Source organism: Furipterus horrens, unplaced genomic scaffold, assembly GCF_987537825.1.
Source record: "Furipterus horrens unplaced genomic scaffold, mFurHor1.1.pri manual_scaffold_10, whole genome shotgun sequence".
NCBI classification, from domain to species: Eukaryota; Metazoa; Chordata; class Mammalia; order Chiroptera; family Furipteridae; genus Furipterus; species Furipterus horrens.
Window position 1 is genome coordinate 90,178,559 of NW_028327180.1, and position 14,075 is coordinate 90,192,633.

At 49.5% G+C, this 14,075-nt stretch overlaps 1 protein-coding gene across 5 annotated transcripts in view; it reads right to left on the reverse strand.

Annotated features, from left to right (window-relative positions):
- ATP10B (ATPase phospholipid transporting 10B (putative)) overlaps positions 1-14,075 on the reverse strand; it is a 101,499-nt gene that overhangs the window by 43,509 nt on the left and 43,915 nt on the right. For all 5 annotated transcript variants that reach the window (XM_090288529.1, XM_090288526.1, XM_090288527.1 and 2 more), the window contains 5 exons: positions 11,438-11,629; positions 9,555-10,149; positions 7,051-7,160; positions 4,497-4,623; positions 1,048-1,232 (listed from right to left, as the gene is read on the reverse strand). In XM_090288529.1, the coding sequence (XP_090144655.1) occupies positions 1,048-1,232; positions 4,497-4,623; positions 7,051-7,160; positions 9,555-10,149; positions 11,438-11,629 (1,209 nt within the window). The remainder of the gene's footprint in view (positions 1-1,047; positions 1,233-4,496; positions 4,624-7,050; positions 7,161-9,554; positions 10,150-11,437; positions 11,630-14,075) is intronic.

The following is a 14,075-nucleotide window of genomic DNA, read 5'->3' on the forward strand; positions in this document are numbered from 1 at the left end:
TGAAATAAAATCTAACTTTAAACCTGGCAAATTTCTGGATCCTGATCAGCTTCAGGCAAAATGAAAGCCTGACATTCTATCATCCTTTTCCCTCTTTTTCTCTGTGCTAGTTTTTCTCTCCAGTCTTCCTCTCTCGGCTCCATCCTTTCTCCGTGGCATGCTCTAGGTCCCCAGGTCCTTCCACGCGCCCCCACTGCCATGCAGTGCCTTCCTCGTTAGTGCCCCACAGCTAATCCCACCGCGGCTTCCTTTTGGGAGGGGTGTATAAGTCAACACCCACCTCCCCTATCTGTCAGCCAAGGAGAGAGTAGAAGTTTACTTTCTGCAAATAGATTTTTCCTCTTAAATATAAAATTGTGTTACAACTTTGAATGTACTTCTTCAGGCTGTACACAGCCCTCTTTCCAAACCTTGCTCCCTGCCACTTACAGCCTTTTTGGGTTGAAAATCACCGTGTTCACAGTAACTTTGCTTCTCTCTCTCGTGTCCCATCAAAATATACTGGTCTCATGTGTCATTCCCTTCAGGATTCATTCAGCGGCAGACCAACTTGACTCACAAATTGGAGCTGAAATTTTAAACTCAGAACAATTTCAATTTAATTGAAGCTCCTTTTCAATGGATGAGTTAATCCAAAGTATAATGAATAAACCATTGAGGTTCTGTGAGCAAACAGTATGGTGTCATGCAATCAGCAGTGGCCTGAAGGAGACCAGCTTTCTAGACTTAGTCTGTCAGAAACTACAAGGTGACCCTGGGCGGGTGACAGCCTCAGAAATCTTCAGTTTTCTCATATGCAGGATGAGGAGGCTGGACCAAGGGTAGAATTTGGGAGAGACAAAGCTTTCTAATACCTACTAGTGTTAGACCCATTACACATGCACTGGTCAACCCTGTGCGGGCGTGAGGTAGAGGGTCCTGAGCTGGATGACTTCCAGGGCCCTCTGAGCGCCAAGCCTTTGGTAGGTGGCTTTCTCATATACCCACATTACCACCCATAAGCCTGTCTCCAGTGGGCTACTCTGCACTTGGACACCTGGGCCTCACCTGATTTTCTGTGATGATGGAGTAAACCGTGTCCGTCTGATCTAACAGTCTGCAGGCATAGGCGATGTTGACTGCTGTCTCCTGCTTATCTCCAGTCAAGACCCAGAGCTGGATCCCAGCTTCCCGCAGAGCAGCGATGGTGTCCGGCACGCCTTCCTGCAGCCGGTCTTCAATCCCAGTGGCTCCTGGAGGGATCAGACAGCAGAGATCACAATTACGGCGCAAAAGTCGCTGCTGAATTTCCCCAAAGCCTTATCAGGACAGACAGTAATGATTAAATACCTTCTACGTTCTCGTCGGCAGCCGTCCGTCTCGAGAGACGATGGTGTAGCTTCTTAAGAGTCTATCTGCACCGCCGAGAATGGCTGTGCAGTCCGACTCGGGAGTGACACGGTATCTGTCTCCTCCCGTGTTGAATCGACATCTTGTGATGACGCTGAAGCTACAGAGCCTGGGCAGGGTAATATGGAGGGTCTGCTGTTGCCCATGCAGCAGACCCCCCCTCTCTTCGCAGCTGAAGGGTCCAAGGGAAAGACGGAGTCAATACAGCTTGGCTTCAGGTGCGCCGCAGGAGTTGCCGGTGTTGACTACAACGTCAAACCGCCTTAGGGACTCCGGCTCCGGATTTTCTGTCGGGGTTTACTCCCTTAGCCTTTCCCCTGAAGAGGTATGCCGCAAGGCAGCGGAGGTTTTTTGGAGTCAGAGTTTTCCTTCTCTGATGTACCCTGACTGGAAGATCGAACCAGCGACACTTAGCTCGCAGGCCGATGCTCAATCCACTGAGCTAAACCAGCCAGGGCTGGTTCTACGTTCTAGGCTTGTGCTAAGCACCCAGGATACAGCAATGACGTGCACAAAGCTGGTCCCTACCCTCTGGGAGCTCCAAGGCCTGTTGACAAGGGTTTATAACTGAGCTTCATGAGAAGCCCAGGGTGCCATGGAAGGTCAGAGAAGGCCTTGCTGACAAAGTGTCCTTTAAGCTCAGCCCTGGAAGATAAAGCCCAGAGGTGGAGAAGGAAGAGAATTCCAGGTAGAGGGATCAGCATGTGTCAAGGCCCCGGGATCAGAGTAAGAGAAGACATGGAATAGGAGGCAGAGTAGGGTGGGCAAGGAGCCAGGAGATAAGGCTTTGCTGATCAGGGCATTAAAGGATTGGAATTTATTTCGCAGCCGAGAAAGCTATTAAAGGGACTTAAGTTGGAGAGTGGCAGGATCAGATCTGAGTTTTAAGAACATCATTCTAGAGAGCTGATTGGAGTTTGGAGCACGCAGGATGAATTAATTCAGGGCTAACAGGGGCCGAGCCTGGGTGTAGTGGCAGCGGAGTGCGGAGAAACAAAGAGACTGAAATCTTCGCTATGCAACCGCTCACAGCAGAATGAACAGACCCAGGTTTTTGCTAATAGTCTTGGAGAGAATTAAACATGCCGCTCCCCCAATTTTTGAATCATCTCCAGCTTTGCACCAACCCACATACTGAAGAGCAACGATTAAGCAAAAATACAACAGCATTTAAATTGAGATTGATTTCAGAGCACAGACCTATTTCACCCTGGGCAGGAGCAAGGCGTTTCATTTCTTTCAATAAGTCCGAGTGACAATAGGCGGGCAAACCAGTTACACTGGATGCATAGTGAAAGATCATTTTATTGTGGGACTGAATGTGAATGCCAGGTGGCTTTGTAAAGGCAGGGCAGCTTCTGGGTGGCAAGATGAAATCTCTGCCCGGCCTCAGCTGTCTCCTTCCAGAGCCACCTCGAGGGAAGAAAAACAGCCTCGCTCTCCCCAGATGTGCCTGTTTTCTCTTTGAGGCCCAAACACACAGGTAAACCACCCTGGGAAGAGCGATGCCATGGCCTCGTCTTTCCCTCCAAGGGCTAGCTTGGGAGATGAGCCTCTGAAGCTGATTTATATTACAGGGAGGCAGAGTGAAGGAGAGGAGGGAAAAAAAAACCACATCTATTTGTGTGAAAGAGAAAATGAAACAGGACGGCTGTGAACACCCTTGCCTGCCAAGGAGGCCGGCAGGTCCTGACAAGTGCGTTCTCCTTTCAAGGGGAACCAGCCGAAAAGCCCTTCTCACCAACTGAGACCAGACTGCTCCCCGAAACAAGAAACCTTGGGGGGTGAGGAGGGGTCAGCGCCCCAATGGAATGACACTCCGGTGACCTTGTGTGGTGCAAAGGGCTGTGGCCTAGCTACCCTCTGGTTCCTGTTGAAATGAGTTCTGGTGACCAGCTTTCAAGGGGGCCTTGTGAGGCAGCAAAGGTCCCTTCAGTCAAAACACAGAAACAACAGGGAGCAGAACCCCCTCCCCCACTGGTCACGCAGTGCACTGCCTCTTGCTGCTACCTTTCTATAGAAAGGCATCATGCTCTTACAGGACCACTGGCTGGGCGGGGCAGTACGGGGGAGTGTGTTTTATCCAGAGAGGCAGCTCAGGGCTGAGGAGATGTGTCCTTGGGCACACGGCAGGGTCTGGACAGGGCCAAAGCATGGCCCTCGTGCCCGGCAGCACTGCCTTGCGAGACGGAAGAAAGCTGCCACAGGGCCCATGCGTGCAAGCTGCCCCTGCAGGCCCTTCCTGAGACTTTACTCCTGAGCTGCGAGACTGATCCTGATAGATGGAGCCCCCCTCCTCTCTCAGCAGTGCTTTCTGTCCAGCACTGGCTCTGACCTTGGTCCCCGCACGCCAACCCCACTTCTGTACAGGGGCCGCCGGAGTGATCTTTGTGAAGCACCAGTGTATCCCTGCTTTCACCCCCCTCGCCTCTCCGAACACCTGGCATGTGATTTACGTGGCCCTTCCTAATCTGGGTCCTTTCTCCCCGACCCAGCCTCCGTGGGCCAGCCTCAGCAGACCCATGTGACCAGCAGCCAGACTCTCTCCCCTCCGTGCCAGCAACACTCCCGCTTGGCCTGACCAACTCCGCTTCTCCACTCGGCCCGGCCTGCCTGCACCCTCCTTGGCCCCCAGGCCAGGATGGCACCTTTTTCTTTGCATTTCCACCCCACCCGGTACATGCTCCAGGCCAGCCCTCATCACCCTCTGTTTCATTACTTGTTCAATCCGTCCTCCCGCTCTGGATTGTGGGAGGACAGGGCCTGTGGCTCCTGCTCTCTGCTGTAGCCCTAGTGCCTAGTAAACTACTCTGGCACACAGTAGGTGTTCAATAAACATGTGAGCGAACGCGGAAGCAGGAACCAAATTCCTAGGCTTCACCCAGCAGGGAGTGCAGGAGCGCTCCTGGGCACCCCCAGGGAGCCGCGTGCGGGGTCTGGGTGGCATGCTGGCACGGCCTGTTCGTGCCAGACATCCGGGAAGGCGCCCTAGGGAAGGCCCCTAATTGAGACACATTTGTAGCAGTGTCAGAGTCAGGGCCAACGACTCCCTTCCCAGCTTGCTGTATGCCTTTTTATTCACTTAATGAGGGCTTATTTTTAGCTACCGAGTAAGGTGAGTTGGTTCTCCAGATGCTGAGCTGTCTCTATCAGCAGCTCCTCTCGGTTGTCCAGGGACGCCTCGGCCTCGTGCCGGAAACTGGCCCACCGCCGGAAGTCCTCTTCGCTTATGACCTACAGGACAGGAATGGGCCATTCACAACTGAGCGAATCCCTCACCCTTCTTCCTGTGTGTCTGTTTGAACTTCTCTACAGGATCTTTTTCTTTTTTTTTTTTTTTTAAGAGAGAGGGGAAATGCGGGAAGGAGAAAGAGAAGGACAGAAACATATCGATGTGAGAGAGAAACATTGACCAGTTGCCTCTTGAAAGCATCTCTCACCCTGGCCTGGGGACCACACACACAGCCTAGGCATGTGCCCTGACTAGGAATTGAACCAGTGACCTTTTGCTCTGCAGGACAATACCCAGCGAACTGAGCCACACCAGTCAGGGCATCTCTACACAGTTTGATAGGGCTTTGTCCTTAATGATTGTTTCTTTAAAAGCATGAACCAATAAATCAATCATGTTCCATTATCACCAAACATGTTGAGCTTCTGCCATTCTCTGGGCACTAGAGATACAGCAGTGATCGAGACAGACAAGATCCCTGCATGCCTAGGCCTATGTGCTGCTGGAGGGCGAGAGACATTAAGTAAATAATTTAAAAGAATAGATCATTTCAAGAAGTTCTATACTGAAATTAAAGAGGATGATATGATGACGTGTGGGTGACTGGGTAGGGGGGTAGCTGTGGGGAGAGGGGCTGTTTCATTTGAATCTTCAGGTCTCTTACGCAAGGTGATACACAACTTGAGATCCAACGATGAGAAGGGTTCAGTTACGGGGAGGGGCAAGTGCAAAGGCTGTGAAATAGCAATGAACTTGGCTTTGTCTGTTCCTTGAACACACCGGTTGGCTGATGGATGGAGAGCCAGACAGAAAAGAGCCAGCAATGAGGCTTGAAACATAAGCAGCAACCAGATCTTGCATTGCCTGTAGAATGCCCTCCACCAGCTAGCTATTGGAGGTGGTACCCAAAAGCTGGAAGAATAGAACTAGAGGACACATCCTCCTCCCTCGGAGTCCCATAGCATTTTTAGACTCTTGTGTTGACATTACATGAATATACATAGCAATGGATAATTCTTTGTCCAAACATCAAATATATTTTCTCTCTGTGCATAGCCAGCACTATAGGGAAAACCACGGGGACACAGGTGGGCCTTTTTCTCTTGTGAAATTCACAGTCTTATTAGAGGAGACAAAATAGGTACAAATTATTTCACTGGAAAATAGAAGGTGGTAAAGGGCATAATTACAATCTACAGAGTAGTAAGCACTGGTTGCTGTCCCATGTACACACACTGCCTTAGTTATCTCCATGACAGTGGTAGGAGGTAAGGACTGCTGACATCACTTTATAGATAAGACAACCCAAAACTCCAAGACGTGAAGAAACTTGCCCGAGGTTACATAACAGATAAGTGCTGAGATTGGGACTTGTACCAGGTAGGTCTGGCTTTAAGGTGGGTGCTCATAAACTCTTATTTTTATGGCTGCCTAAGCTTCATAGAAGACATGAGCTCTGGGGACTTCTGGAGGAGAAATCAATCTAGCCATCTAGAAGTCTACGTCCATCATCATAGCTCCCCTACCCAATTTTTAGGTGTCTCTTTAGATGTCCTTGCTCTGGGATTTGTAGCTCTCTTGGTCTGCCTCTCTTGCCAAGTTAAGGACCTGCAGGGGGAGAGGTGGGTAATCCACATGACTGTAGCTGGGCCAAGGGTAATTCTATAGGGAATGGTAGGGACTGTGACCAACCATAACACAGCAGAATACATTCCTCATCAGGGATCAGCTGTGACATGGCTGTGGCTATTTGCTGCCATTCAAGAATAGAGACCCACCTTTGATCCTCTACATTTTTAAGAAAAACCAGAAATCTAGATTTTTATGTGATCACCTAAAATCTGCCAAATTCTAAGTCTATGCAAATAATGCAAATATGAAAAGAATACTCTGAGGACAAAATTAGAACATTAAAAATTATTTTATGAGTTAGGGATTACCAATTTATACTGACACTGTAAGGCGGGATACCACAAAGCCACACTGATGGAACCTTGCCATTCTGATTTCCGCCCCAGCAACATTGTCGAAGTCACGGGTCTGTGGCGAGTCAAAAGAGCTAATTTTGAAAGTATCAAAGCAACCAGCATTAACAGTCTTCTAGAAGGAAATTGGCCTTGGCTGGTCTGGCTCAAAGAATTGAGTGCCAGCCTGTGAACCAAAGGGTCGCTGGTTTGATTCCCCGTCGGGGCACATGCCTGGGTTGCGGGCCAGGTCCCCAGTTGGGGGCTCATGGGAAGCAACCACACCTTGGTGTTTTCCTCCCTCTCTTTCTCCCTCCTTCCTCTCTCTCAAATAAATAAATAAAATATTAAAAAGAAAAAGCCATCATACAATTCAAAATCATATTAAAAAAAAAAGAAATATGATAAAAAACACAGAATCAGAGATGAGGCCCTTCCACTACTTAAAGAGGAATCTGTTCTTACCTTCTTGGCGATGCACAGAGTTCGAAGGCCATCTCTTGCATACAAGTCTAGATGCTTCTGGGTCCGAGCTCGGATTTTCCTCACCTTCTTTTCCACATCAGCATCAGTCACTGTGAAATGGTCATTGTCCCCCCCTGAGGTCATGTACAAATGGTTAGGGATCCCCTTGCCTAACATTCTGAACTCTTCCGAGGAGGAATCCCCTCACAGCCTGAGTTCTCTGGGCTGTCAGGGAGCCCAGGAAGGTGAGAACTTTGCGGGTGGGGGGTGTGTGTCCTTCAATGGTCTGCTCTCTGTAGCTGAGCATCAAAAGCCTGGCTGGGAAAAGTAGGATTTAAGGAGGGGTAGATGCTCTAAGGTGTTGCTCCCAAACACACCTGTTGGCATCAGAATTATCTGGGAACTTCAACGAATAATAGGGATTCCCAGGTCCAGCCGAAGGTGTGCTGAATCAGGGGACCAGAAATCCGATTCTTTATTATTCTCTACGGCGTTTCCTGGGTAGCCACTTTAGCCCCGGATGACCACCTGTTCGCCCAGTGTTAGACATACTGTCCAGCACCCTCTGTGTCATTTACGTCAGTCCTTGTATCAGGTTAGGTCCCAAGACAGCTTTGGACCTGAATCTCATGGCTAAATTCTTCGTCACATTGGATTCGCTGCATTAGGCTTTCTTTCGAGATAAGAAATGGTCTTAGAAAAGAAGTTTTTCTTGCATTTTCTACCAATATAGTGTTTAGAATGAAAAGTACTTCATTTTGTTGCTCACAGGCCCCTTTATGAAGTCCTACACAATACATTTATCTTCTTTTTTTCCTCGAAATTCCAATACCTTTATGTACCAGATAAAAAGAATTTTTCAGCCTGGGTTTGTGGGCATGGGATTGATGGTATCGCCCTTTATCTAAGATGCCACAGACATCACCAATCAATGACAGCACTTTACAAAGCTGAGCTGGGAAAAAGCTTCAGAGGTTTTTTTTTTTTTTTTTTTTTTTTTTTTTTTTTAAACCATGGCTAGACAGAGATCTTCAGAGGCACTAAGGTAGTAAACAGATTTTGTGCACCTCATCTATTCTTCCATATAATGCAGAACTAAAAACACAATGTTTAAAAGTAAGATAAGTATAAGAAATCCCAATGAGCTCTGATTCCCAACTCCTCCCCTCCATGATACACATTGTAAGGCTGTTTTTATACACTGCAAAAATGCTTTCAAAGATTATTTTCTCATTTTGTCAGAAGGTGTTACTGTTTTCCTGGTGCCTTAAGCACAGTCTTTATGCATTGTCTTATCAAGCACTATGGTAATATTTTATTTTGAAAGATGTCAGTTTCCAAGATTAAATCCTTTTGCCTTCTCTCTGGTTACTTTTGAATTGACCTGTTTTGCTTGGGTTAACAGAAACCTCAGGGTCCAAATGGATGTCCAGATACCATAAATATGTTAAACCCAGGGTTATTTTTTCTGCCCTCCATTTCAAAGCTTTTGTTCTCAATTCTTAATAGCAACACTGCTCGTGTGTCTTTTATTGGGAGCATCTCTAATCCATTTTGCAATCGGGTGAGGAACAAATAAAAAATAAAACCCTCCAGGGTAGCTCTGATGCTGTGGCTGGCTCCCTTGGCTCAGAAACACTGAATTCACTTGTGTGCCAGAGTCTGGGGATGAAGAGGCCTAATTAGCTAGCTCCCTTCCCATTCTAAACACTCATCCATCCCCACGAACCTCCTGGCTCCACTCCGTAGCCGATAATGCAGGAGGCACGGGGCTGCCTGGGCAATTCTAAACCTTGGCTGGAATCTACTATCTTGGGAGAAGCATAGCCCATCACTGTCTTCTCCTTGTTAGCAATCAAGACGCGGCTATGCACTAATTCACGCTGCTCCAAAATGGGACACTGATAGGTAGAGACTTTGGAACATTTTTCTGGCTTGGTGCACGTTTGTGAAAATCCATTTGGGAAAGGCTGGGGAACAGGATGATGAAGAGGGACACCTGAGGCTTCCCAGAGGGAGCCAAGCCTGGTGCAGAATTCTGGCAGCAGACAGGGAGCTCTGGGCTGGGCTTCAGGGTATGTATCTGGGCCAAGGGCTTACCCCTAGGTACCATGCCACCTCTCTGAGGTCACTTCCCTCTCTGGGTTCCGTTGGCCTTTCTCCAAAACCAACAGTTAGGAGCACAGCACGTTCTAGGGTATATTAATGGATGTCCTGGTAAAAAATAGCGTATGGATACTCCATGTCTGAATGAGTTTGGAAAACTAGAAACCAGGGTAAGGAAGAGGTTTTGCTTTTACAAGACCGTCCTTCTCCAGGTCGGGGAGACATGCGCTGCAGCGTGGGTTAAGGAACCTGCTGTGAGGAGGGCAGCGTGTGGGCCTGTGTCCTGCTGCGAACTGCTGGGCCCGGTGATGCTAAAACCGGAGCTTGCCAATACCGCTCCGCTCTGCCCTCAGCCCTCGGAGCCCTCTCTTCCCGGAGCCCTGGGGAGGGGGACTTACTGCGGGCCGGGTCTTGCAGGAGGTCCATGATCACCGAGTCGGCACCCTTGGTGTAGACGATGATCTCACCTGTCAGTGGGTGCTTCACGACCACAGACATTCTCTTCCTGACAGAGTCAAAGCCCAGGGTGCAGAGGACGTCGAAGGTGAGGCAGGTGCCCCGGGGCAAGCGCACGGTCACCTGCTCGGGTGTCCGGGACACGAGTGTGAAGCTGTAGGCACGGGCGGCGTGCACCAGGGCGGCCTCGTCAGGGCTCTCGGCCTCGTAGCAGAGCTCGGGGCTGGCCAGGCCGAGGGCCGGGTCCTCCGGCTCCTCCTCCAAGGAAGCGCCCGAACCAGACGCCAGGATGTCACCCTGGTCCCACGTGCTGCTCCTGTAGCCGCCATCAGTGGAGCAGCACACAGACGCGTCATCGTCTCTTTCACCTGAGTTTGCGGTAGGCGTGTTGGCCCCCAAACTGCCCCCAAGGTCGGTGTCAGAGGGCGCAGTGGATGAGAAAGACTGGCTGAGGCTCAAAACCTTCAACTTCTGGAAGAGATGCTGAATCTTCTCCAGGGACGTCCCCAGAGCCTTGGTCGAGGGTGGCACGGTGACCTGGAGATTGAAGGGAGGAAGGAGAACATCATGCTCAATGTTGGGGAAAAAAATCAACCGCTCTTATGGCAGGACTGGAAGGTCATTTTGTAGTAAGTGAACGATTTGGGCCTTCTGTGATTGTGGGCAAGTCTCCTCTAGGTGAGCCTCAGTCTGTCTACCTATAAAATGAGACCCTTAGGCCAGAGGCTTCCTCCATCCCTGACATTCTTGGGTTTGGTAATGACCATCCACGCTAATCAGAGACAGAGGAAAGAAAAGGAGATGGGAGCCAGACCCATGGGAAGAGCCTGTATTCCCCTCATCCTTACCACGGTCTTTATCTCACCCCCCACCCCCACCCCAGCAACCTTCAGGGCTATGATCTGTATCCCAACTTATGGATGAGGAGCCTGAAGCCCAAAGAGGCTAAATGAGTGAGCCATCATCACCTGATGTACAGGCAGCAGAGCCTGGACTCAGACAGTTCTGCCTGACTTCTGTGAGCTGGAGCCTCCCTGTTAACTGGAACATTGAGAGGTGGGCGCTATTCTCCCCCAAATGGTACTTCTTCCTCTCATTTCTCAGGTCGCACTACCTTCCTCTCAGCGCTCCCTGGAGACTTCTGATAACTGGGTGACTTTTTGGTGCCTGGAGCGACTTTTCAGGGTGATTTGGGGTCTGGACATAAGAAGGGGAGGCTCTGAGCTGGTGCCTGGGTGAACCTTTTTCTTAATTTCATAGCCACGAGCTGTAACACTTGATATTCTCACCAGTGACTCACGGGGAGCCCTGCTGAGAGTCGGTGCATGATCAAAGACAGAGCTATCTTCAGTACTGACGCAGAGACCGGTAGAATATGACGTTATGGAACCACAGAGATGGGTCTGCCATGCACCAACCGTGTAACTTTTGTTGAGTTACTCACACTCTGTGAGCCCGTTTCTTCACTTGTTAAAAGCCAAACCGCTGTGAGAATTAAATGGTAATGCAGCTGAGGTGTCTGGCATGCAGCCTGGCATGTACCAAGGGCTCAGTAAATATTAACCCTTAATACCTACCCTGCAGACAGACAGACACAAAACTTGAACGCTACATAGAGAGCTCATATATCACCTTTTTCATTTTATTTAAAAAAATGAGAAAACAGGCCCAGAAAGGGTACGAGTTCAAGGTCTCAGAGTGATGAAATGGTGACCCTGTGGCTCGGGCCCCAGCATCTTGTCTCCCTGTTCAGGGCCTCACCGCTTGCCCTTGCAACTCCTCCCCGCCCCTCCCCCCGCAGCCACCCCGCTGTCATCGTCCTTACCCGCTGCCTGGGCTCGGTGGTTGTGGAGACCATGACAGAGTTGCAGATGGTCAGGGCGAGGAAGAAGTCGGCGATGGCGGAGGTGGCGGAGAGGGCAGGCTTGGGGGCTCTGGGGTCTGGCACGGTCTCCAGCCACAGGGCAGCCTCTCGCACCTTGGTCAGTAGGTTTCTATCTGGAGTCACATCTTTTTCCTGGAAGAGAAAGGCCTGGTGAGTCTTTCCTAAAGGGATGCGGAGGAAGGTCCCTTCCAGCAGGTTCTTCCCTGTACTCTTGGATCCAGGTGGCTCCCCTCCCATGAGCCCAGTCACTACAGATTCTTATCTGATTCCTCCCTTCCCCTCATCCACATGCCCATCAGTTACAGGCTCTGGCAGTTCTCCCCTCACAGTGTCTCCCCACCATTCCTGATGCTACCAACCGGGCTGAGATCCTGCAGCCCTCGATCTTGGATTTCTGCATCGCCTCCCAACTGATGATGCTGCCTCTCACTTCTTTTCCTCCTAACCCTTCATATGCATCACCCACGCATCTTCCTAAAACACCATTTCCCTCAGGTATTCTTGGGCTCAGAAGATCTTCAGGAGAGATCTTCACTGTCAACATGATCAATTTACTGTGGCCTAAGTTGTTGGCAGTTTGCATTTCCACTCTCTGCTCCCACCGCTCCTAAGCGCATCCCTCCGCTTCGCTGGGAGTCTGTTTGCTGCCTCCTGGGTGAATGCTCCTGTTCTAGCCTCTGATCTCACCTCATCTGCAAAGTCCCTTCCTGTCTACCAAAATCCTACCTTGACTTCAATAACCATGAGAAGTCCCATGTGTCCATGAGCTCTTATCCAGCTACAATGAGCTCTCTGTCTCCTGAGCCACAGTAGCAGGTTCCTGACTCAGAACGTCCACAGAAGTCAGGCAGGTACAGCAAACGAGGGAAGAGTGCCCAAGTACAGTGGGGGACACTGGGGGAAAGTGGGGGCTGTGAGAGCTGGCTGGTCCTACCCCATCGAAAGGATGGCAGCTGCTCTGATCGTAAAATGCTCTGCTGCTGGACAACTTCGTCAAATTTCTTGATTATTCAAGATAAAGCAGAGATGTTCTGAGAAAGCATTATTGTTTTCAATCTGTGGGCTGGATCTGTGGCTTTCCAATTTTTGATATCTTTGTAGAGGCTGCCACTTGTACCACACTTTAGAATTCACTGTATATTGACACTATGTTTTAAATTCAGATTTCTTATGTCTTCTCTAGAGATGAATTCAGAGCTTTAAAGACAGAGATAGACTGCATTTACCACAAAGCTGTATCTTCTAGAGCTCCGACCGCTGCTTTGTTGAAAGCTGAAGTTCAATGACCGCCAGCTTTCAACATGTGGCTCTGACAGAAGCCATTCTGCCAAGAAGTTTCCATGTAAGACCATTCTTATCAGTATTCGGAGTTTTGTTTCAAATTTATAAGAGAGAAGAGTACTATGGTCCTCCCCACTACCTCGGATTTCAGAGGAGGAAACTGCTCCCCAGGGAAATTATGTTTCACCCAAGGTCACACCGTGAGCAGGAGAGATTCCTTCAGTTGACTCAAGATAATCCGATACCAGCTGATTTGAGATCATTTGACTCTAGAATTCACCTCTTCACCAGGGAAGATTCCTATGAGAACAAAGGGCTCTGATCCTTGCAGGCAGCCAGCATCTTTAGTGTCTGGCGTCTCAAACACAGCAGATGGGTTTATGTATCTAATCCTTAGGTCTCAGCAGATAGCCTGTGAGATTATGGAGGGGTGATGGGAATCTTTCTTCTTTAGGAAATAGACTTTGTTTTTGGTGGGAGAGGGGGACACATGAGTGGGATGCTTTTAATCCTTACCACAGATGCCCAGAGTTGGGAACAAGCTTGGAGGTCTTCAGGGCCAAACCCCTTATTTTGCTGACAATAAAATCGAGTGGCAGATAGAAGGGGTGAGAACTGCTCAATATCACACGTTGAATTCGGGTCAGAACCAGGGCAGTTTTCTTGTCACCTGAGTCCCAGCCTCTGATACACCCCCCTTGGCTGACACAGTTAAGACGATTTAACGGTTACTTACTGCATGTCTACTCACCCTCTAGCCTGAGTGACATGAGGAGAAACTGTCTGTAATGTGTCCCCAGTGCCGGGCAGACTGCACACCTCAAACCTCCGTCGGCTGACTCGTATCTAGGATATCATGCTACCTCCCCTCCAGTTGACTAATGGGGTCTCTTTGTTAAAACTCCTCTTTAGTGCACTTCCACTCAATCATTCAGGGATGCATTAAAAAAAAAAGAAACCTGCAAAGGACCTGATTCTCTCCAGCACTGGCGGTGGGCCCAGCCTGCAGGTGTCTATCGCTCACGTCAGGTAAGTTTATCCAGTCAGCACAGACTTGTTGCTGCAGGGCAAGGTTCTCCTCAGTTCCCTTTGCCCGCAGGCCACTGGTTTCCTGTCTGGTCCATTAACATCTAGGGACATGGCACTTAGGACCGTTAGAGAAAGCAGTGCCCTACCCACCTTTGGGCCCTTTGATGAGTCTACTTCTCTGAAGGAAGAGAAACATAAACTTGTGGGGCTACCAGCTGTTCAGATTAGTGTTTTGTGGCAGCCAGACACCCAGCTGATTAAGTTTCTT